The sequence below is a fragment of the Garra rufa genome, chromosome 6, assembly GCF_049309525.1.
Source record: "Garra rufa chromosome 6, GarRuf1.0, whole genome shotgun sequence".
In the NCBI taxonomy this organism is placed as follows: domain Eukaryota; kingdom Metazoa; phylum Chordata; class Actinopteri; order Cypriniformes; family Cyprinidae; genus Garra; species Garra rufa.
Genome location: NC_133366.1, coordinates 8959751 through 8985854, shown reverse-complemented (window position 1 = coordinate 8985854; position 26104 = coordinate 8959751). Strand labels below are relative to the sequence as shown.

Sequence of the window (26104 nt, the reverse complement as noted above, 5' to 3'; positions counted from 1 at the left end):
GATAGCAGTCCAGCAGCGCCCGCTGTGGCGTATTGTTGCGTCCCGGGATGTAGATCGTATAACCGTAAAATAATAGGTAATTTCACATTTTTCCACAGGACAAAGAGCTCCAGAAAACATGGATTGTTCGACAGGACATATAACCTAACTTTCAGGTAACAATTTTGCATTTATTTAAGAAAATGACTGTGGAAAGACTACTAATTTCTAATGTGAGCATGTTTATCTTCCTTTAAACGCTTACACAGAGTTTTTCAAATGATGTTTTATAGATTAAAATGCTTAATGGTTTGTGTTAAGAGCCTGCAGCTAGGTCATAAGCGTCTTCCCGACCTTTATTATGAAATTACGATAAACATGACATTTTCCTTGTCTAAAGCAAAACAGAGACAAAAAATAATGTTCTGAATATCATTTTGCGATTTTAAAAGTGGTTTACCTCAAACACTACACGGCAAGCTAATAAATAAATGTTATCTTTTGATCGCTTTGCATAAAAATAAACTTTCTGTTTAAACCTACTGTTTTTTGTATGACTTCACATGTTGTCTGAAAGAGGCTTACGATCTAACTGCAGGCTCTTAACACAAACTATTAAGCATGTTAATCTTTAAAACATCATTTAAAAATAATATCTTTTTCACTTACGATCGCAAGGTTTTCCTTTCGTGAGGCTTTTGAGTCCAGGTAAACACAGACGGAGCTGAACCCTCCTTAAGCTTCCTAATTCCAGTCAGTGTTTTTGAAAAACAATCCCGAGTAAAACGTTGAGCACACTGTTGTGTTCTTTGTAATCTATACAAAATGGAGATATTTAGTTTAGTTGTTGTAGTAAAACATAACATTTTAGCTCTGCGTAAACGTTTAAAGAAAGATAAACATGCTCACATTATAAATTAGCAATTAGCCAACCGGCTAGTTTCCACAGTCATTTTCTTAAATAAATGCAATATTACCTGAAAGTTAGGTTCTATGTCCCGTCGAACTTTAATAATACACATTTTCTGAAGTTCTTTGTCCTGTGGAAGTTAGTGAAATGATATTTTCTCTTTATTTTTATGACTAAACAATCTACATCCCGGGACGCAACAATACGCCACAGTGGGCGCTGCTGGACTGCTATCCCTCTCAGCCTCGTTTTCGATTCAAAATGGCGGCTGGCTGAATAAGGCGTATTAAGAATCAAGTGTATGTAAACTTTTGAACGGGGGCATTTTTATAAATTCAACTATTATTTTCTCTTGTGGATTATATGTAAATGTCTTTTATGTGAAATATCTTATTCAGGTCAGTACTAAATAAAAAATAACATGCATTTTGTATGATCCCTCTTATTTTAGTGAAATATTTAACATTTTGCAGATATGTAAACTTTTGACTTCAACTGAGTCTGTGTAGACTAGCATAAGAATACACATTTCGAGAGTTTTGCAATGCTGACAGTCAAGTAAGCATGCTAAAACCTCAGCATCCCCTGATTCGTTTTACTTTAAAAATTACACTAAAATATTAAAGCTTAAAAAAACGAACCTGTAAAATATGCTAGACAAACTAGTCTGTGGTGATAATGGACTAGCTGATTGTTGGACTCGTTCTGCCCGCCGTGTCTGTGTATGTTCTCCTGTCCTGTGGGATGTTGTCATAATCCACTCACTGCAGTGCCACTGCAGAGTATTAATTATTGATATCTAATGTTATCACAAGGTTGGCAACTTGTGGCTCGAGAGAGTGTTTGGTTTCAGCTGTCGTTTCTGAAAAGGGCAGATCCGTCCTCCCGCCGCCCCCTTCACCCCAGGGCAGGTATTGCAGTCGTTTGGCTCTGGTCTAAAAAAAACAAAAAAAAAAACAAGCTCTGTTGTGTTTTTTTTCCCCCTTTCGTTTAATTCATTTTTAATTAGACAAGGCTGACTCGGGGTACTTCAGAGTGTGTTAACTAATGAATTAATCATTTTGTGTTAGCATTGTTTGCAGCCGGTGGAATTAGAGGCACTGGGAGCTAATCCTGTTGTTTGTCAGTCCTCCAGCGGGATTGTGTGGCCCGGGGTGGAGAAACCCACAGACTCACATGCCCCGTCACAGAGAGCAAAGGAAGACAAATCCAAGCAAAGACTCCAGTGAGTCACAGAATAAGTTAAGGGTAATTAAAACAAGTGAGGAAGCTTCCTGGACTTTTCTTTACAGGAGTTTTCTTTAGCGTTCTTCAGCGTTTACTTACCCACATGTTACTGCAAGCTTGTTTTTATTCTTCTGTGGATCACAAAAGAGAACATTTTTTGACTTTTTAAATTCTGTTTATAATATTAATAAACATAAAACCACCATAAAATATAATATGAAATTGTATACTGTATATTCACTGCTGTTCAAAGGTTTTTCAGAGGTTTTTTTTGTTTGTTTTTGAAAAGTAAATGCTTTTAATTCTCAAGGATGCATTAAACTGATCAAACGTGACCGTAAAGACATTTAAAATGTTACAAACAATTTCTATAATTTCTTTAAATAAATGCTGTTTTTTATTTCTGTGGATAACAAAAGATATTTTTTTCAAATTTTTAAATATATGTTAAATATATATATATATATTAATAATAATAATAATAATAATAATAAAACAAAAAACACCGTAAAATATCATATGAAACTGTAAATATTCACTGATGTTCAAATGTTTTTCAAATGTTTTTTTTTTTGGAAAATAAAAGCTTTTATTCCTCAAAGTTGCATGTACTTTTTTAAAAGTGACAATAAGAACACTTAAAATTTTACAAATTATTTCTATTTTCAATAAATGCTGTTTTGTATTTCTGTGGACCACAAAAGAGACAATTTTTTGAATGAAAAAAATGGTTAAAAATATATATGAATAAACATAAAACCACCATAAAGTACCATATGAAATTGTATATATTCACTGATGATCATACGTTTTTAGTTTTTGTTGTTGTTGTTGTTGTTGTTGTTTTTAAATAAATGCTTTTATATATGCATTTAATTGTTCAAAAGTGACAGTAAAGACATTTAAAATTCAACAAAATATTATATTTAATATAAAGATTATATATATATATATATATATATATATATATATATATATATATATATATATATGTGCATTTTTAAATTATGTAGTAGATTTGATATTTTTTATGCTTAAAGAAGGTGAAATTTTCTGTCTGAAACTATATTTCAATCTTTTTTCACTCAAAGCTGTCATATAATTTCAGAAAATATGGCAAAAGTCACCTGGAAAGTTTTGATACTTTTTATGGTGTTTCAATTGCCCCTTGACACTGTATCCTTTTGTGTTTGGAGATTCTGCTGCACATCTCCTGTGTGTGTGTGGCATGGCAGAAAGTAACTCGAAAGTGTTGTGTAACAACATCAGGGAGAGTAAATTGACAGAAATTGCATTTTCAGCAACACTGTTTGTTCTTCGTCGGCTATATAGCTGCCTCAAACAGTTTATTAAGCCACAGGCGCTGATTTGTTTCCCAGAACCGTCGCAAAAACCACAGACAGTCTGCGCTGTGCGAACCACAGTCCGCAGACGCCACAACCTACTCCCAGGGACTTTGGTGCCTGTTTGACGGGAGGAAAACCCTGAAAACGCTTGGCGCAAGAGACCTACAGCGAGGCTGAATCAGTCAGAGGCTTCTGTGCCAATAGCTAGCTGTGTGTTTAGCACATATCACCATTCTGCTTGTGCTTTCGAGGCTCTGTGGTAGTCCTGGGACTTTTTTTCTCAGTATTTCTGAGAAGGACATTTAATGGAAGCAGGGAAACGTGCCTGACGCTCCTGCTCAAGTACACTCGTCTCTGACTGGAGACGTGATCGCATTGAACTCTCATCATTATGCGCTTCTGTAGCCGACGAGGAGATCTTATGAAGGGGAAAAACAGTCAGAGAAGAATGCAAATAATGAGACTGCTGGCTTTCTTATGGAAAAGAGACAAAGTGCGTTTGTGTTTGTGTATAGCTGACAAATGGACGTAAATCTTTGTATTTTCTCAAGGTAGTTTGTAGATTCTGTTAATTTTCACTACTTTTAATCACTTTTTGCCTTAGTCCTGCAGTGTGACAGATTATTTTGAAAGCTTGTAGACTCTCACCGCAGGATATTTCTAGGTGTTCGGCTGTTATTCAGCTGGCTGCCATATGCTGCATCCGCACAAATCAATAAAGTGTTTACTTAGTATGTTTATTAATGCTATTTTTTATTATGCGGAGGTGTTGCACTGAATAAATTTCACTTTATTTCAAGTCTGTGCATACAGACTTCGTCCTCCTATTGCTTTTGACCTAAATTAAATTAAATTAAATTAAATTGTGGGTGTGTGCACATTTAATTTTATTTTTTATAAAATAAATATTTATATTTTATTTTTATTTTATTTTTATATTTTTTTGTTTGGTTTTAATTTATGCACAAAATTAAACACAGTTTGCGATGTATTTTACTTTCGCATCTGACATATTTCTGACATTTTAAATTGTATCTTTTTAAAAATTATGTAACTGTCAAATGATTTTATTTTATTTTATTTTATTTTATTTTTACTTTGTCCTCCTAGACTTGCTTTTGACCTGACAAAAATTAAATTAAATTAAATTAAATTAAATTAAATTAAATTAAATTAAATTAAATTAAATTAAATTAAATTAAATTAAATTAAATTAAATTAAATTAAATTGTGGGTGTGTGCATATTTTATTTTATTTTTTATAAAATAAATATTTATATTTTATTTTTATTTCATTTTTATTTCATTTTATTTATTTTTTTAGGTGATTGCCTTAAATTAAATTATGTAAAAAAAATATATGTATATATATATATATATATATATATATATATATATATATATATATATATATATATATATGAAATTTTAAATTGTAGTATCTTTTAAAAAATGATGTACCTGTCAAATGATTATTTATTTTATTTTATTTTATTATTTTATTTTATTTATTTTTTTAGGTGATTGCATTATTAAATTAAATTAAATTAAATTAAATATTAAGAATTTTACTTACACATTTGACATATTTCTGACATTTTGAATTGTAGCAATTGTATCTTTTTAAAAATTATGTACCTGTCAAATTATTTTATTTTATTTTAGGAATTAAAGCTTATTTCAAAGTACGTATTTGGATTTAAGGCGATTAAATTAAATTAAATTAAATTAAATTAAATTAAATTAAATTAAATTAAATTAAATTAAATTACTAATAGAATAGGTTTTAATCGTAGTGTCCACTTCTGCAACAAGTGGATGGACGGGTGGTCAGTTGTGCTGGGGTTTCCCTGGACAGATGGTGTTTGTGATGGGGCTAATTCCTCCAGCACGCCTGGCTGGCCCGCCTCCATTAGGCCGTGTCCCAGGAGAGAGCACATCTGTCTGACTGATAGCGCTGACACACGGGGCACTCGTGCAAACGAACACTAAACTGTATGGAAGAGCTCAGCATGAGAGACGTTTAAACATGCAGAGAGTCAGGAGTGCTTTTCATTCCTAAGTGTTAAATGATGCACATACACAAGAGATTACGACTCCAAACTTACTGTATGAGTGCCCTGATAAAAGTCATTTTGTTTTGCATGAGGCGAGTTGCTTTGAAACTGCAGTTTTCCAAGCTACAACCTATTCTTAATGTAAAGTTGTTGAAATCAACATAAAACACAGTTTGCAATGATTTTAACTTTTACAGTATGACTTTCAGACTTTTAAATATATAACTGTTTTATTTTATTTTACTTTATTCTATTTTTATTATAATTAAAATATTTAGGAATCAGAGCACTTACCCAGATCCTAATTATGGTGGTTGCATTAATTTATTATTACAATTTACAACAACAACAAAAAATGCATAAAACACTCTAATTCGGTTCATAAGATTTTTTTTTTTTTTGTACAGATTTATTTATATGCAACATGAAATGCAGTTTGCTTTGTATTTAACTTTCACAGTCTGACATATCTCAGATTTTTTATTTTATTTTATTTTATTTTATTTTATTTTATTTTATTTTATTTTATTTTATTTTATTTTTAGAAATAAGAGCAGTACTCACCCAGATCCTATTTAGGGTGATTGCATTAAACAGTTATTCTACGGTTTGCACAAAAAAAAGAAAGAAAAGAAATTACATATTCAAAGAACTGAACTTGAATATGTAATTTTTTTTATTTTTTATTTATTTTTTTGCCTCATTGCACTTTATTTGTCATTTTGAATATATTTATGGCAATATTTGTCATACATGTTTCATGTATTGCACTGTTTGTATGTGTGCACGTGTCACTTTGTACTGGGAGAAATAAGAAAGTTTTTTGTATATACTTGTACAATGACAAAATAAATAAACAATAAAATAATAAATAATAAAAATGTGCTATGTATTTAACTTCCACAGTCTGACTATCTCTGATTTTTATTTTATTTTTTAAATTAGAGCAGTACTTACCCAGATCCTATTTTTTTCTTTTTGTACAGTTTGTATAATTTGCTATGTACTTCACTTCCACAGTCTGACATATCTCTGATTTTATTTTATTTTATTTTATTTTATTTTATTTTATTTTATTTTATTTTATTTTATTTTATTTTATTTTATTTTATTTTATTTTATTTTATTTTATTTTATTTTATTTTATTTTATTTTATTTTATTAAATTTTTAGGAATCAGAGCAGTACTTACACAGATCCTTTTTGTACATGTTTGCTCTGTATTTTACTTCCACAGTCTGACAATCTCTGATTTTTAATATTTTATTTTATTTATTTATTTATTTTTTAGGAATTAGAGCAGTACTTACCCAGATCCTATTTATTTATTTGTTTATTTATTTATTTAGAAAAAAAGAAACAAGAGCAGTACTTACCCAGGTAATTCACTCCATTTATATATATATATATATATAGTACAGATTTATTTATGTACAAAGTTAAACAGTTTGCGATACATTTTACTTCCACATCTGACATATTTCTGACAATTCAAATTGTAGTATCTTTTAAATAATTATATACCTGTCAAATGATTTTATTTAATAAAATATACACCAAATCTAACTAAATATATAAAGCAGCCTAATTCAAGTTTGTGCCATTTTTTTTTAAACTGCTGTTTTTCTGTGCCCCTGAGTGCCATTTCTACCCACCGCCATGATGCTGTGGAGGTGTAGTGAATTTATGCCTTGTTAAATGTTTCAGCATGCACATTTTCAGCTTAACAAGGGTCAAACGTACAGCGATGATAAAATCTTTGGGCAAAGGTCACGTGTTCAGTTTGGATGCAGCTATTTATTTCTTTACTTTTCCCTTCCTCAGTGTGTTTGGTTGTAAATAGAAAGGCATTTTGTGCAGGCATTGGCAGGCTGATTGTATATATATAAATGAAGCCTATCATCAAAATAAGGCGTATTTTAAAACCATCACAGTTTGTTTTTGTTTTTTGCATTGGGACATTATGACAAAATGACAATATTAATGTTAATATTCCCCAAATATTTGTTTGTAAAGTGTTTATACAAAGTAGTATTTGTAGTACTTATTTCAAGTAATAAGATTTTCAGTATTTTGTAATACAGGAAAAATGCTGTAATATAGTAATGCCAATCACCATTGAAAATATGAATTTAAAAGTATTTATTGAATATATTATTATTATTATATTATTAAATATATTCTTTATTTGTTGTAAGTGACTGAGAATGACCATTGAGAAGAAGGATATAGTAATATTAAGGTTTATTTAATAATATATTTATTTATTTATTTATTGTAGTGACTGAGAATTACTATTCAGAATAATAATAATATAACAATAAAAAGTTTATTTATTTATTTATTGTTAGGTACTGAGATTGACCACTGAGAGGAAGAATAATATAATAATACAAAGCTTATTTATCTATTTATTTATTTATTTATTTATTTATTTAGTGTTAGTGACTGAGAATGACCGTTGAGAAGAATAATATAATAATATTGAGTTTATTTATTTATTTATTTATTTATTTATTGTTAGTGACTGAGAATGACCGTTGAGAAGAATAATATAATAATATTAAGGTTATTTATTTATTTATTTATTTAGTGTTAGTGACTGAGAATGACCATTGAGAATAATAATATAATAATATTAAGGTTATTTATTTATTTATTTATTTATTTATTTATTTATTTATTTATTAATGTATTTATTTATTTATTGTTAGTGACTGAGAATGACCATTGAGAAGAATAATATAATAATATTAAGGTTTTTTATTTATTTATTTATTTATTTATTAATGTATTTATTTATTTAGTGTTAGTGACTGAGAATGACCATTGAGAATAATAATATAATAATACAAAATGTTATTTATTTATTTATTGTAAGTGACTGAGAATGACCATTGAAAATAATAATATAATAACATACAGTTTTACTTATTCATTTATTATTTATTATAATATAATAATATTACATTTAATTAATTTGTTTATTTATTTTTAGTAACTGAAAATTACCATTGAGAATATTACAATAATATAAATTTTTATTTTCATTTATTTATTTATTGTTAATGAGAATGATCTTTGAAAATAATAATAATATAATACAAAGTTTATTTTTTTTTTTTTAGTTATTTGTTGTAAGTAACTGAAAATAAGAAGAATAATATAAATATGTTTTGTTTATTTATTTATTGTTAGTGACTGAGAATGACCATTGAGAAGAAGAATATAATAAAATTTAGGTTTTATATTTATTTATTATTTATTAGTGACTGACAATGACCATTAAGAAAAATAATACAATAATATTAAGGTTTATTTTATTTTATTTTTTATTCTAAGTGGCTGAGAATGTCCATTGAGAAGAATAATATAATAATATTAAGGTTTATTTATTGTAGAATGATCATTGAAAATAATAATATAATAAAATACAGTTTGACTCATTTATTCATTAATTTATTCATTTTATACATTTTATAATAAAACAACATTTTATTGATTTATTTGTTAGTGACTGAGAATGACCATTGAGAAAAATAATACAATAATATAAAGGTTTATTTATTTATTTATTTGTTTTGTAAGTGACTGAGAATGTCCATTGAGAAGAATAATATAATAATATTAAGGTTTATTTATTTATTTATTGTAGAATGAAAATAATAATATAATAAAATATAGTTTTACTTATTTATGTATTGATCTATTCATTTAGTGACTGAGAATAAAAATTGAGAATAATAATATAATAAAGGATTTTGAAGGCCGATACTGATACAAATATTTGTTGGTTTTAAAATCCGATATTCCGATATATCGGCCGGTATTTTTTATTTATTTATTTTTTATTTCAGAAACGTGCAACAAAACATTAACAGATTTCCCTAACATTAGTTATTTATGAGTTTTAACTAACATAATATGATAATGCATTTTAAAAAGAAACTTGTTTCTTTTATTGTCACAACAGAACAGAGGAACATCAAAATATATTAAAGTTCTGATGAATAAAATGTATAAAAATACAAACTTAAGATATGAAACGTAAAGTCCTTTGAACAAAAACACAAAAACAACAACAACCAAATCAAAGTTACCAGTTTTAAAAGACTTGGTAAGCTTCATAAATATAACTTTGAATAGGATTGGAGAAAAATTCGGTTAAGTTCTGATTAATAACAACAACAGCAGAATATAAATTGCTAACAGTATATGAGGTAGTGTACTGAAACAGTCAATCCTCAATAGCTCCAGTCCAGCAGAGGCAGGTTTTAGTACAAGAATAGTTATTTGTAGTTATTTATGAGTATTCACTAAAATATTATTGTCACAACGGAACAGAGGAACATCAAAATATATTAAAGTTCTGATAAATAAAATGTATACAAATAAGCTACCTTATAATTACAATGTCAGCTTGCTTATCCCTTTACCTGCACTTTTTAAATTCTTTCCACCAAGCTACATCAAACCATTTTCAATCATCAGTTGCTGCCTGCCTTCTAAAACCTACTATTTAGCGATCTAAATCCATTATGTGACTCGTTAATGCTGCGGCTGAACGACAGTCTGCAACGCACACTTGGCGTCATTGGATTTCACACACGTGGAAAAGAAAATGCACAAGCTACGTTTGATACTTTTTCTCTATGTTTAAATGTTCACTCCTCGCAAATCTAACTTACATTTTACAATCCAGGGACTGTAACTAGAGATATGCTAGTTATAAATACAGTAATCATTACTTTATTTAGGCAGAATAAGTTCGTTGTGGTTTCCAAGCTCATTAATGTTAACGTTAGCGGTCTTCCACTGATAGTGGCATTAGCTTCCACTGATAGAGTTCGTTACTATTACTCTGATCATCTTTGCCTTTACATTAATGGGAGGGTTTGTTTCATGCAGCCAAGAGATGAAGTAGATACCTGTCTTCCCGCGGGGGTATAAGTTACTTTTATGTGGGCTTTTGCGGGATGAAAAAACATATATTCTTTTTGGAGCGGGCGGGCGCAGGACTAAAACATCCGTCCCTTGCAGATCTCTAAGATGAAGTTTGCGTGCAGCGATAGCTTTGTCTTCGGTTTTTACAAAGCGTAGCCACACTTTTGAGCACTTCGCGCGATCCATCTTGTACATTACCACACAAGGTCCTGGCAGATCACTAGATGAAAAATTGCACCCAGGAGTTGATGAGAGGAATCGAGATTTGAATTTTATAAAAAGTATCCGATTCTTTATCTTAAGTATCCAATTCCAGAATCGGAATCGATTTTCGATCCCCAACCCTACCATGAACACACTTCACCGATGATCTCACTCGTGGATAACTGGCTCTCTCCGCTTGACTCTGGCTGGATCAGCAGGTTGCAGGATGTGTGGTGTGGTGTAGAGTGCCCTCTGGTGGACAAACTATACAACGCCAACACTCATGACATGGTTGAAGGGTGTTTCGTCCGTTTTTATTTTATTTTTGAAACATTCATTTATCGGCCATGATAAATGCCGATACCGATAGTTTGGAAAATGCCTAATATCGGCCGATAATATCGGCCTGCCGAAAAATCAGTCGGGCTCTAATTTGTATTTATTTATTTATTGTTGGTGACTGAGAATGACCATTGAGAATAAAAATATAAAATTATAAATTTTTACTTTTATTTATGTATTTATGTTTTTGTTTTGTTTGGTTTTATTTATTTATCTATCAGTTTATTTACTGTTAGTGATTGAGAAATGTCCATTGAGTATAAGAATAATATTATAAAAAATTTAAGGGGAATTATACTCAATTATCATTTACAAAAACATCCAAAATGCACAGTTTATTTTGGTAGCTATGATAAAACCCAGTTTTATCATAGCGTGTCATTTATTTATTTATTTATTGTTCGTTTATTTCTATAATTTTCTTCTAACACAAACGGTCAGATAATTAGTTGGTTTTGTAAGTTCTTAAGAGCGCTGATAACGTTTCAAAGCGTCTTTGTTGGCTATATTTGCATATATTACACCGAAGCGATCAAAAGCCTGCCGTGTGGTGCCGGGCGATATTTGCTTCACCGTAGGGGCTTACAGTATCCGTTTCAGAGGATTTTAATTGGGCTGTTTTTGTACAAGGCAGGTGCTGCTTAATTTGAGCAAAACCCTGTGCTTAGTGGATTGAAGAATAAATGAGCTGGTATTTGGGAGTGTGATATTTGTAACAGACTGATCTGTAATCAGATCGCGCTGTTTGTATGCGGTCATTACTACAGCTCGAGTCACTCAAGGTCATCCACGATTTCTTTTATCCTTTATTAGCCCCGTATGAAAGACGTTACCTTCACACGTTTGAATGAAAGGCCTTCTACTCGAGCTCTTTGTTTTGCCTCTCACCTTCAATCGCTGTTTAATTGCCTTCTTTTTATTAATTTAATCAGGCCAGCGTGGTATTCATTTGATCAAGTCCTAGCTTTGTACTCGAACGCATTCAAACGTGCCGCTGTAATGCACTGTGAGCAACGCATACGAGTCAGAGTAATAGTAAAGGGCTGTATTTGCATGAGGCTGTAATTCAATAGAAGCAGATGGCAGAGCCCCCGCTGTTTGTTTGCGCTCTTCTGTCTGTTTGTGTGTTTGTACTGTTCTTGAACGAGGACTAAAGCAGATTATATATAAACGCTTGGCTTTTGGTGATCTTTCTCAGGCCCGTTGTTCAAGCCCAGCTGCAGCAAAGGCCAGAAATATCTGGAGTTCATTCCCATCAACCTGCACACTCAGAGGATGCGGGTGACGTGTCCAAGGAAAGCAGGTGCGTCTCATGCCTCCTTATTCCCTCTGTTTACTTTCTCTGGCCCGATTTGGTATTTAATATTTGTGTACTGAAAAAAAAAAAAAAGCTAAATTTTAAACTATACTTAATTATATTTATTTTAATTACATTAGGATTTATATTAATGTATTTAATATAATTAGTTTATATTTCGGACAATATTTATATATTTATAAAATAATTATATTTATTTTTCATATAAATTCTGGAGCAATGCACTGTTGGATAAAGTATCTACAGTATTTATTTATTTATTGTTTAAATTTAATATATGTAGTATTTGTTCTATTTAAATAAAAACATTTTAAATTAAAATAAGTAAAAATAACAAAAAATATTATTACATTATTTTTAAAAATGTGTATTATAATGATTTGATTGAATATAGAAAAATTATTGATATAAAATTATATATATAATTTTTTATATACTTTGATATGATTTGATAGTTTCCAATAAACTTCCTATAATTATTATAGAAATATGAATATTAGTAATTTTATTTATTTAATCAATCATGTTTTATATTACTATATTTTATTAATATAATTTTTATAACTTAAATTTGTAAATATTTGTTTACATGTCACTTTAAATTATGCATTTTAAATCAAAATAAGCAAAAACACACAAAAACATTTTATTATTACATTGTATTACTTTATGTACATATGTATTATAATAATTTGACTGTAGAGAAAAAAATATATTTTTTTAATACTTTGATATGTGATTTGATCATTTCTAATGAACTAATTACTTCAGTATTTATTTATTTATTGTTTAAATTGTATAGTATTTGTTCTGTTTATTTTAAATAAATGCATTTTTAATTAAAATAATTAAAAAACTAAAAAACATTTTAATACTACATTTTTTATTGTGTATTACAATAATTAGATTGACTGTAGAAAAATCATTTAATATACATTTTGATTTAAAATATACTTTATGATACAATTTTGAAAAATGCAATTTTCATTTTTAATGAACTAGTGAACTTAATTATCTTCGAAATAAAAATATTAGCAATTTAGTTTATTTATTTAATATGAGTTTTATATTAATACATTTTATTATTATTATTTATTTAATTTCTATTTGTAAAATATTAGTTTATTTTCGATTTATACATCACTGGTAATGTAGGATCAAATTGAGACCACTGCATTGTGGAATATGGTCTGCAGTATTTATTTATTGTTTAAATTGTATAGTATTTGTTCTATTTATTTCAAATAAAATATACAAAAAAGTAATACACAAATAACATTTCATTACTTCTTTTTGTGTATTAGAGTAGAGAAAAATAGTATAATATACATTTGATTGGAAAAATACTTATGATACAATTCAATTGTCATGTGCCAATTTTTTTTAGAAATAAAAATATCATGTGTAATAAAATGTAAGTTTTATATTAATAAATTTTATTGTCATTTTGGTAATGTAGGATCAAAATGAGAGCATTGCATTGTGGAATATGGTATGCAGTGTTATATACTGCAAAAAATGGTATATGCATTTTTATTTACTTGTTTGTTTATTGTTTAAATTGTAAAAGTATTTACTTTGTAGTATTTGTTTTTCAAATGAAAAATATATCAGGTTTTTTTGTAACAGGAAAAAATGTGTATTACACTAATAGGAATGACTGTACAGAAAATAATATAATAATATACATTTTGAAACTACTTTAGTTAATGAAACTGAAGCCAGCATTATTTATTTATTTGTGTATTCATTTTGATTTTGTTATTGTTAGTTTATCTTATTTCTTAGATACGACACACCTGAAAAGACAATTGAGTTTGAAACTTTTTTAGAGCACTGATAACATTTCAAAGAGTTTTTCTTGGCTACATTTGCATACAGTACTGTATATTGCAGTGTGTGTATCATATGAATTGTTAAATGCAGGTATGCACTATAAACACACTATAAACTCCAGCACTAGTTAAAGTATGATTCTGCACAGCATCTCTCTTTGAGCCTCTTTGTGTAGCATGTGTGTGGTTGTTTATTGTGGTGTGAGAGCAGTGCATCAAAGATCAGTACAGCACCCTATTAGCAAAGTGCACTTGGCCCAGCCGCCCTCTGATGCTCCGCTCCACACATGCGTCCCGGTGGCAGGTGGCGCTGCAGTCAGAGTAAGGGGTCAGCAGGGAGATGTCGACAGGTGCAGACGTGCACTGAGATGACTAAATGAGGATGTGACAGCACAGCAGGACACTCAGTCCTGATTGGACAAGATGCATGTCAAAATAACAGGGTTCACAGCAACTGTGATGTACATCAACTGCAATTTTTTAATTGCTTTTGAAAGAAATATGTTCTGCTCTCCAAAGCTGCATTTAATTGATCAAAAAATACAGTAAAAAACAGTAAAATTGTGAAATATTATTACAATTTAAAATAACTGTTTTCTAGTTGAATATATTTTAGAATGTAATTTATTTATGTGATGTAAAGCTGTATTGTCAGCATCATTACTACAGTCTTCTTCAGTGTCACATGATCCTTCAGAAATCATTCTAATATGCTGATTTGCTGCTTAAGAAATTTTTATTATTATTATCAGTGTTGAAAACTGTTGTGATGCTTAATATTTTTATAAACCTTTGGATAATATTTACTTTTTGTATAGAATTTTTAATATAATTTTGATGTTTTTGTAATATTTGTAATATTTTAAAACACTTTTAGGATTCTTTTATGAATATAATTTATTTGAAATAGACTTTTTTGTAATCATGTAAAAGAATTTACTGTCACTTTTGATCAATTTAATTGCATTGAAGTCAGATTGAATTCAAGCACTTATTAAAAACAAGCAAACAAATAATAGTACAGGCCCCAAACTTTTGAGTAATAGTGTATATAAATTAGTAATATATAATATAATATTTGGTAACACTTTACAATAAGATGTTATATTTGGGGAAGAAGAAAAAAGAAACACGAAACAATTGATCGCTAATGCTGAATTTATTATATCCATGTACAGAAAATACCATTTGAAATTCACAAAACTTGCATCATTTTCATCATGACAGAGAGTCTGGTAAAGAGAAGCTGAATGACAGAATGAGAGTTTAAAAGCCAGAAATCATCTCTGAGTTCATGTTGTTAATGGTGCTCCATCTATAAGCACGCTGCCCAAACACTATTTCCTAGAAGCTGCTTTTGTTTACAAGTCTCGAGGTGACAGTAGTGGACAGCGCTTTTCAGACCGGCTTTGCTTGTTACTAGCAAAATGCCATGAATGTTTGTGTTTTTCTTTTTTGCCTAGTGGTGACAAGCCACTTACAGCTGCTCTTAAGCCCCATAACATGTCAGAATATGAAATATGGAAGAGTTTTCTAATCTTTCTAAACCTATTCACACATTTAAATGGTGAGCTCTGTCTAACATTTATCTTTGAATATCCTATGCTCTTAGCCGAGACCTATTATGCCCTGCTTTACAAGAGGTAATATAAGTCTCAGGTATCCCCAGAATGTGTCTGTGAAGTTTCAACTCAAAATACCTCACAGATCATGTATTATATTTCTTTGAAAATGCTTATTTTCAAGTGGAAGCAGAAACACAATGTTTCGCGCATGCAAATTAGTTGCTGCTCCCCGCCCCCTTTTCCAGAATAGAGCTGTGCCTTTACAGCTCCTACCTCAGATACTAAAAAAAACCCATCTGTTTAGTTTTGATGAAAATGTATATTGCACCTAAATAATGCATTTTAAACCATAATAGTTTAAAGTCCTGATATAGGGTTTTCTGAGTGCACACATCCGAAGCACGAGCACAGAAATGTGAGTACTAAACTAAGTTCTCTTTCATGTCTTATTGCGCTTAAACTGTCAAATACATTTATTGGCATCGATTGTTCTTTAATATTCACACAAGTGAGTGAATGATGACAAAATTTTCATTTTTGGGTGCACCATCCCTTTAATGGGCCTTAATTGTTGGTTGTTATATATTTTATACATTTTACACTATTTAGAGTCCTAGCCTCAGAGTAGACAAAAGATTTATTTACTGTATATTACGCTGCATGATTTCATTCCCAGCTGTTTACCATCACACATAACTCACTGTTTTTGTAACTCATGTGTGTTTTTAACATAAACTTGTGTGTATTTGACAGTTTATGCGCTATAAGACGTGAAAGAGAATTTAGTTTTGCACTCGCATACCGTGTGACAGCTGCTTTCTGAGCGTGCGCTACGGATTTTTTTCACTCAGAAAACCCTATATAAGGTAAAGGCAAGGTAAGAAATTGCATGTTTATATTAGATCTCTCTAAAAGCAGCGTAATATACAGTACAGTAAATTAATCAAGAAATCCACTGCTCTCTTAACACGCTTTTGCCATGGTGTTAGAACTGTTACGCTGTTGTTGCTCGCGAAAACACATGGGTCATATCGTGCAGATTAAGGGGAGGCAGGGACGTCGCTGGGAATTCTGGGCCCTGTACACTGACTCAGCTAAGGGGCCCCCCTAAAATGGGGGGGGGTGGATGTTCGAGATCGCTATACTACTTTACGGGGGTCCTCGCCAGGCATTTACATTAGTTAACAACATTTATTGTGATCTCAAAATTATATTTAAATGAAAATAAAATTTCACTCCTCAGGGGCCCTCCCCCCACTTGGGGCCCTGGTAATTTAGTCCCCCTTTTCACCCAACTACGACGCCCTTGAGGGGAGGTAATATAATAATAAGATCTCCTTTCTACATCACAGGGGGAGCAAAATCTGAGCGGCTCATTTTTTCGCAAGCTTGCAGAAAAAGGCTTACTACAACAACTAGTTTTTCACATTTTCTGGGTTGGTAGATGCACAGGGGACCTCGATAATAGCACTTAAACATGGATAAAGTCATATTTTCATGATTTTCATCTTTAAAAACAAAGCTTCTTAATTTGCATTGATTGTTCTTCTTAAAAATGTATACAGGCTTGAAACAACCTGAGTAACTTGCACTAAATTACCTTATTAATTTGACAGCCCAACTTTAAACATTTCTTAGCCTCTGCAAACAGTTCATCTCCTCCACAGAGAGACACAGGTGCCTGAGCCCCTCAGATCAGTGCCTCCATTTATAGAGACTGCAAGAACCTGCACAAATCGCCTCCAAATTGGGCCATGCGTGACGGATGATCCTGACCCGTATATATGCCACTGTATTCATCGTGTGGGTACACTGTTGTGAAACAGCCAATTAGATGCTCCGGAAGCGGCCAGGGAGCGGTGAGAGCACGAGGGCGGGATGGTAGTCATTGCATGAGAACCTTGTCGTCATTAGCCGAGGAACGAAGCGAACGTAGCGGCGGCCAGCGTCATGATCCCGGTGTTCAGGGGTCAGCGTGTTTGAAGGGGACTGAATCATTATTTGCCATTTAATGTGTTGCACTCACTTCCCGTGGAGCCGATTGGCTGACCTTGCAGAAATACTGCCAATGCAGCGTGTGACCTCCGCCGTGATATTTCTCGGTGGTTTCCTCCATGGGCAGCTTGGGAATGGAGGTGAAATCATGAAAATGGGCCCCAATTGGTGTAAAAATGGGTATAAAAATAAAACATCCATAGAGCCACTGCAAATATCATGTGTAAATCGTTTTGTCGCCACTTTCTTTCTGTGTGTATTGGGGGATAAATGTCAGGAGGTTGTGATATTTATTAATATTCTCCAGCACAGCACGTTAAGGGTCTAAGCCAGCATTTCTATTGCCTATAGGACACAAAGTAAAGAGTTTTAAGCCTCGAAACAAAACTACTAGATCTGATTGAATCTCATTAAACCTGCATGTTCGTTTGTTGTATGAACTGTTTTGACACAAAACACAATTTGTTAACAAACACAACGCTTTTCAACCACAAATTGTATAGGTTATAAAAATACACCAGAAGGAATATAGAGTTATTGGCACGTTTATACAGTTACAGATTCATGGAGCACAGGTATATTTGTAGCAATAGCCAACAATACATTATATGGGTCAAAATCATAGATTTTTTTTTATGTCAAAAATCATTAGTTATTAAGTAAAGATAATGTTCCATGAAGGTATTTTGTTCATTTCCTACCATAAATATATCAAAACTTAATTTTTGATGAGTAATATGCAATGCTAACTTAATTTGGGAAACTTTAAAGGTGATTTTCTCAAGATTTTTTTGTCCTATCTTAGCAACCCATACAACTAAGGAAAGCTTATTTATTAGGGGTTCAAGCATGTGGCACTAAAACTCTATTGAAATTGTCAGAATAGTCACGGATCAGCAATCTCCATGTAAAAACTGATTGTGCAGACCAAACCATAAGTTGTAGAGACTTGAAACTTGGAGAGATGTTAATACTCACACCATCTACAACGTGACCAAGGCTCGCCCCAATCGACCTGACGGGGCCACTACAGCAATCAAAAGTAACTAGTAAACCATCAGTCTCAGGCTCAAGTGTCTTATGTTGTTGGAAATTTTGGGGTATTTCACTTTTTTTTTTAAACCTACTTTTGCAAACTAGTCTTAGGTTTTTCGCCCAATCGGATTCAAACCACTGCAGATAGATCCTCTTGAGAATGAATATCAAAAACTCTCAAAAAAAAGTTGAACTTTTAGCACACCAAAGCGTTCAAAAGGGGCGGGGCCATGAAATAAATACCTCCACCAAACTCAGAACACGTATGTAAGCGCTCAATCTGAGGTCACAGGAAAAAAATTGCGGAGCTTGGCCACTTGGTGGTGCTATAAGAGGGAAAAACCATAAAAACTGCTATAACTGTGCAACAATTTCTTCTATCAACATGAAAATCACTGAGCACAGTCTTGGTCCGAAGTGCTACTATAGTGTCTTCAAGGACATTTGAGTATATCAAAAAAACATTGGCCTGACGACGTTTGAGCACCTGTTAGACAAGGTTAACAGAAGCCGACTGGAACAAAACTTGGTTGGCCTAAAAGTCTGTGGAAAATTTGAAAGAAATCAGCCATTGGAGGGGCGATATTGCATTTTTTAAGAGCGTAAACGATTGTACGTTGCACAGTTTTTGGCACATACGCACAATATTCATTTCACACGATAGACCTCTTCATTCCGGACAACTTTGCCTCTAGAACCACTGCTGTCAATCAAATTGTTTGTTAAATGACTGAGAAGATGTAAAAACGTACTTTCTTTTGTGAAATAGTCCTAGGTTTTTTCGCTTAATCTGGAAAAAGAGAGTTTCAGTACAATTCTTTGGACTCTCTAGGCCAATAATTATCAAAAAAAAAAAAAATTTATTTACTCTTTGGGAAGCTATAACAGGGTTGTTTAGAAAAGGGGCCTGTCCATATTTACCTAGAACTTAGAAACTTCACAAAACCTGCTGAGCACATGCAACAGGTTATTCTACACAAGCATGCAAAGTTTTAAGGCAATCGGACCACAGCTGGTGCTGCAACAGTCATTAACATCACAAAACATATTTTTATGATAAATGATCTGTGTTTACAAAAAAAGGCTTGCTATATAATGTCTTTTTGCATATGTGCATAAATGCCTTAAAGCGCTTGAACCCCGGTATTTGCTGCTTGCAGCTATGTTTCAACTTTCAGATTATGTATAAACCTCAATTTCAAAAAAATTACCCCATGACTTGTTTTGTGGTCCAGGGTTACATATATTATTGTTGTTTACTGTAAGTTCTGTATAAATTCTGTAAATACTGTGTAATAGATTTGGCTGTTAAATGCATGTTTTTTTTATGAGTTTTAAGTCAATACTACTGTCTAGTTCACAGTTTTTTGTCTTTTCTACATTATCACTCAAGATATTCAGTATTAAGTCAGTTGTGCAGGTGCTTTCCATACTTGAAACACATTGTGTATGTTTACGTCTAAACAGCATGTCGTTCCACATTGAATCCTCTTCAATACCTCAGAGAGCTGGAGGTGGAACAAGCTGTTTGGATGTACTCACAAAACAACAGGAAGCACATAAAACGAGACAAAATATAGACACAAACCGTGTGCTGTGGGCTTGTTCATGATTTGTGAGGCCTGTTGAAGGATGTTTGCCGTTGTTTCCTCCGCAGATTCCTTCTATGATGTGGTCACAGTAGGAGCTCCGGCAGCCCATTCACAAGGCTTCAAGAACGGAGGCTTGCAGAAACTACTCAACAAATACGAATCCGAGAAGAAGAGGTCAGTCCCTGCGTGTTCACACGCGTCTCTTCTGATTACTTTGCTGTAGTGATGGAGAATGATTTTCTGACAGTTGTATGAAAGCGTAAAAGCCTCCGCTTGTGCATCAGACACTTACCAGCATCCTTCTGTAGAGACGTTCGCAAAAAGTGACGTTTATGTCATTTTGATTTTATACAAGATTATTTTGTCAACAGGATACCACAGAGGAGTTTTTTCATTTAATGAGATATTATAAATTCATTTAATCCTTGTCATCCATGTCGTTTCATCTGTGAAACAAAAAAATATATTTATAAGAACATTATTTTGAGGCCACAGGCTGTCAAGCTCCAAAGTGCTATAAATGTACTACATATTGATGGCGGTGAGTCTCAATATCCTGCACTGAGGCAAATGAACATGTAAATTGATTATTTTGCTGGAGAGAAATAAGCCGTCTGAACTGCAGCACGTTTAGACGTATTTCTAGGGAATTGTACGAAGGTTGCATCATTCGGAAACGGAACTCTAATCCATCCGCGCATTTTTTCTTTCTGAAGTTAAAGTTGTTAATGTTTTTGCTTTAGGCTCAAATAGTTTGCCTCATTAAGACGCTTTAAATTGATCAATCAGTTAATCCGGTCAAATCCAGTTGGTTTCAATGAATGATGGAGGATTTATTTTTATTTCATGATTCCTCAAGCTTTGATTCCAGTTGAAAAGCGAGCGGGAGCCCTGATCCATGAACCCGATAGAGCTGTGATTTTCTACCGCATTGATGTTGAATGAAGTCTACAGTTTATCCGGGACTTTAATGTTCAAACATGCACTATTGTTGTAGAGGAAACTTAAAAGCCGTATACTACACAATTACAGACTTACAGGAAGTAACAAACACATTCTGGAGGAGAAAGGAGAATAAAACTTAGATACATTAAAAACTTTGTGTTTGTGTAACTGTTACGTTGTTAATATGTTGCTATGCATATTCTAAGGCTAGTGTAGGTGGTTGCTAGGGTGTTGCTATGATGTTCTAAGTGGTTTTTAGTATGTTTCTTTGCGATTGGGCAGTAATGTGTTGCTATGTGAATTGTAACAATTTCTATATGGTTGCTAGAGTGTTACTAGGGCATGCTGGGTATTGGTAGGTGGTTGCTTGAATCTAACAGATGGTTGCTAGATTGTTACATGGTGGTTGCAGGTGTTTATTTGTGTGTGTTGCTGTGCAGTGGCTACAGTGTTTTAATTTATTGTTAACATGTTGCTATGGGGATTCTAAGGCTGGTGTTGGTGGTTTCTAAGGTGTTGCTAGGGCATACTGGGTGTTACTAGGTGGCTGTGAGTGTTTATTTGTGTGTTGTTAGGGTGTTTTAATTTTTTGTTAACATGTTGCTAAGCGGATTCTAAGGCATTCTAGGTGGCTGCTAGGTTGTTGCAAAAGTGCTTTGTGGGTATGTTGATTCTAAGGCTGGTGTAGCTGGTTGCTAGGGTGTTTCTAGGTGGTTGCAAAGATGTTCTAAGTGGTTTTCACCATGTCGCTATGTGGTTGTGCATGTGTTGCTATGTGAATTATGCAATTTTCTGCGTGGTTGTTAGCTTGGTACTAGGGCATGTTGGGTGTTGATAGGTGGTTGCTAGATTGTTACTATATATGGTGGTTGTGGGTGTTTGTGTGTGTTGCTGTGCAGTTGCTAGGGTGTTTTTATTTATCTGTTAACATGTTGCTACATGGATTATAAGGCTTGTTTAGGTGGTTGCTAGGGTGTTTCTAGGTGGTTTCTTAACTGTTCTGGGTGGTTACTAGGGCGTTACTAGGGCATACTGGGTGTTTCTTTGTGGTTGGTAGAGTGCTGCTAGGTGGTTGCGAGTGTCTGTTAGTGTGTGTTAATGTGCAGTGGCTAGGGTGTTTTAATTTATTGTAACTGGGTGATTACAAAAGCATTCTGGCTGATTCTGTGTGTGTGTGTTGCTGTTCTAGTTGGTTGCTACAATTCATTGCCTTTATCTAGTCTTGCATGACATATATCATAATTTGGGCTAAAAACCACTTTGCAAGTCTGAATGCGCAATTATTGTTCTATCATGAAGAATAATAAACAAAGTTTAGCTTCAAATTGATTTGTTAGCATAGGTTTCCAATTGTTTGTGGAATATGCAGTACCAGTGGTCTTGTTGTTCCCTCTCAGTCGGTCTCTACGACGTCACGTCGGAGACCGACGAATTGGGATATCGCTTTAGAGATACCAATCCTCTTCGTGTGTAAACTAAACGAGCCAATGCACATTGGCATGCATGATTGCATCCAGCTGTCGCTGATCACAGCGTGAGCATAAATACACAGCAGGTGCAATGCATAGACAGCATTTCGCATCGGAGCCGATCTTTCCATGAGAGACGCAACGAGCCATTCTTCATACAAGAACTCTTCACTGCGGTGTTGGCGGTACGGCGCGTCAGCGGTGGTGGTCTCCTGTGGGTGGAAAAAGCGCGCAGTCAAGGATTGCACTACCTGCCTTCTGTGTCGCAGCGGCCATCTCCCCTGTGTGCTTCAGCACTGAGCAGTTTCTAAAAGAGTATCACGGGTGAACGTCTTTTTAAAGACGAGGTGTTTGAAACACAATGCCGTTTCACCCGTGCGTTTCTGGATGCGGTCGTTACCTGGCGCCAGGTGATGGTCACGATCGCTGTCTGACGTGTCTGGGTATCGAGCACGCTCAGGCGGCGTTTGTGGATGAGTCATGCCGTCATTGCGGCGGCATGTCCATCACGGAGCTGCGGACCAGACTCCGCTTCCTGCAAAGGGGCGGGGTGCCAGTTCCTCTGCCCAGATCTACCGTTCCCCCCGGCAAACGCCGGGGGGACTCTACCTCTGGCAGAGGGCTGACTGGTCTGACGGTGACGGTGGGGAATTTCCCGGCGGATGATCCGCTGGGGGTTCCTCCTTCCACCGACAGCCCGTTCCATCTGGAGCTCCCAGAAGAGTGTTCGGGTCTTCCTCGTGAGGCACCGCTCATTACTTTTGGGGCTCCCCCTGACGACCGGATGTCAATCGCTGCATCGGGGGGTGAGCCAGACTTCTCGGGGGAGGACGATTCCGGATCGCTGCCGTCCACTGGGCGGTCAGCGGTGCCGGATACCGACCCCGAGATGATGGCTATGCTTTCCCGGGCCGCCGAGAGGGTAGGGCTTGAATGGAACCCTCCATCACGTCCCGACCCCTCTCGGCTGGATGACTGGTATCTTGGGGTGGCCCGCGCTGGTTCTCAGCGTCCCACCCCAGTGCCCTTCTTCCCGGAGGTGCATGATGAGCTTACTGGGACGTGGACGGCACCTTTTACTGCCAGAAACCGCTCCAGTGGCACGTCCTCCCTCACCACCCTTGATGGCGGACCAGCGCGGGGGTACGCGGCTGTCCCGCCGGTGGAGCGTGCGGTGGCGATGCAATTGTGTCCCGGCGCCGCTTCCACTTGGCGGGGCAACCCGTTGCTCCCCTCCCGGGCCTGTAGGCACTCGTCGGCTCTGATCGGCAGTGCCTACACGGCTTGTGGCGCTGCTGGCTCCGCCCTACACGCTATGGCGTTGTTACAGGTCCATCAGGCCCAGGCACTGAAGGACCTGTACGAGGGTGGTCACGACCCGGAAGTTCTACGTGAACTCCGTATCGCTACGGACCTCGCGCTACGAGCGACGAAGGTTACGGCGCGGTCTCTGGGTCGTGCGATGTCCACGATGGTGGTCCAGGAACGCCATCTCTGGCTGTGTCTGGCCGACATGAGGGAAGCAGACAAGGTCAGGTTCCTGAATGCCCCCGTGTCCCAGACCGGCCTCTTCGGCGACGCGGTCGAAAACTTCGCCCAGCAGTTTTCGGCCGCCCAGAAGCAGACTGAGGCCATCAGTCATATCTTGCCCCGGCGTGCTCCCGCTGCTGCCTCCACCCAGCCGCCGGCGGCACCTCGGTCTGCTCGTCGCCGAGGGCGGCCCCCTGCCTCCGCCCCCGCTCCACAGCAGCCTGCGCAGCAGCCTTCACGGCGGCGCCGTGGAGCCGGTCCCAGGGCGGCCGCCCCGCCCGTCCAGGCTCCCACCAAGACCAGTGGGAAACGCAAGAACAAGCGTCCCTGAGACGGGCGACCCAGAGATGGAGGAAGCTGCTCTTCGGGAGATGGTGATCGCACCACTCCCTCCCCCGGAGGAGGGCCGGGCGGAGAATCTTTTGTTTCCCTTAAAAAAGTTTCTTTTAAGAAACCCGTCATCGGCCTCACGGCCGGTGACACCCAAATTTTCAATAAAAGAGCAGTTTCTACTATCTCTGGGTCCCCAGAGGGGACAGCGGGTGTTGCACGGGTTAGCCCCGGGCTTCACCCACTCTCCCCTCCCGCCAGCAAATGGCGCTGGGCGGTTGGAGAGTGCGGTAAGACGGACTACTCACGCACCAGCTGCCAGAACGCAGGTAAATGTCTTGCACACACCACACACAGACACTCTGACCCCGCTTCGGACCGGCATAGAGACGCCCGAGCGGGGTCCCTGCGTTCCACTTCGCTGCCCCCCCGCGGGTACGTCAGTGGTCCCGTTGGTCCCTCTTGTACGTTGGCTGGGGGCCTGGAGAGGGCTTCCCAGTCCGTCTTGCTGGCTCCTCCGGACCATCAGGCTCGGCTACGCGATTCAGTTCGCCCGGCTTCCGCCTCGGTTCAGGGGCATCCACTTCACTACAGTGAAAGTAGCAGATGCCCCTGTCCTTCGGGCAGAGATTGCTACCTTGCTGGCGAAGAAAGCAATAGAGCCGGTCCCTCTAGCCGATATGAAGACAGGGTTTTACAGTCCCTACTTCATAGTACCCAAGAAAAGCGGTGGTTTACGACCGATCCTGGACCTGCGCATCTTGAATCGAGCTCTTCACAAGCTACCTTTCAAAATGCTCACACAAAAACACATCCTCAGATGTGTTCGTCCCCAGGATTGGTTCGCAGCGATCGACCTGAAGGACGCGTACTTTCATGTCTCGATCCTTCCGCGCCACAGACCATTTCTGCGGTTCGCGTTCGAAGGCAGAGCATATCAGTACAAGGTCCTGCCCTTCGGGCTGTCCCTCTCCCCCCGTGTCTTCACGAAAGTCGCGGAGGCGGCCCTTGTTCCCCTCAAGGAACAGGGCGTTCGTATCCTCAACTACCTCGACGACTGGCTGATACTAGCACACTCTCGAGAGCAGTTATGCGAACACAGGGACCTGGTGTTGGCACACCTCGCCCGCTTGGGCCTTCGGGTCAACTGGGAAAAGAGCAAACTCTCCCCCATGCAGAGGATCTCTTTTCTTGGTGTGGAACTGGACTCGGTCAGCCAAACAGCTCGCCTCACGCAAGAGCGGGCTCAGTCGGTGCTGAACTGCTTGAATACGTTCAAGAGCAGAGAAGTGGTCCCACTGAAACAGTTTCAGAGGCTCCTGGGGCATATGGCAGCAGCTACGGCAGTTTTACCGCTTGGCCTGCTCCATATGAGACCACTTCAGCACTGGCTTCGTGGCCGAGTCCCGAGGAGAGCGTGGCAGCGCGGCACTCTCCGGGTCAAAGTAACCTCGGCCTGTCGCCTAACCTTCACCCCGTGG

At 35.9% G+C, this 26104-nt stretch overlaps 1 protein-coding gene across 1 annotated transcript in view; it reads left to right on the top strand.

The window, feature by feature from the left end:
* Positions 1–26104, top strand: part of inpp4b (inositol polyphosphate-4-phosphatase type II B) — a 115032-nt gene that overhangs the window by 71136 nt on the left and 17792 nt on the right. The window contains exons 7-8 of the mRNA XM_073842549.1: positions 12208–12312; positions 20415–20523. Coding sequence (XP_073698650.1) covers positions 12208–12312; positions 20415–20523 — 214 coding nt within the window. The remainder of the gene's footprint in view (positions 1–12207; positions 12313–20414; positions 20524–26104) is intronic.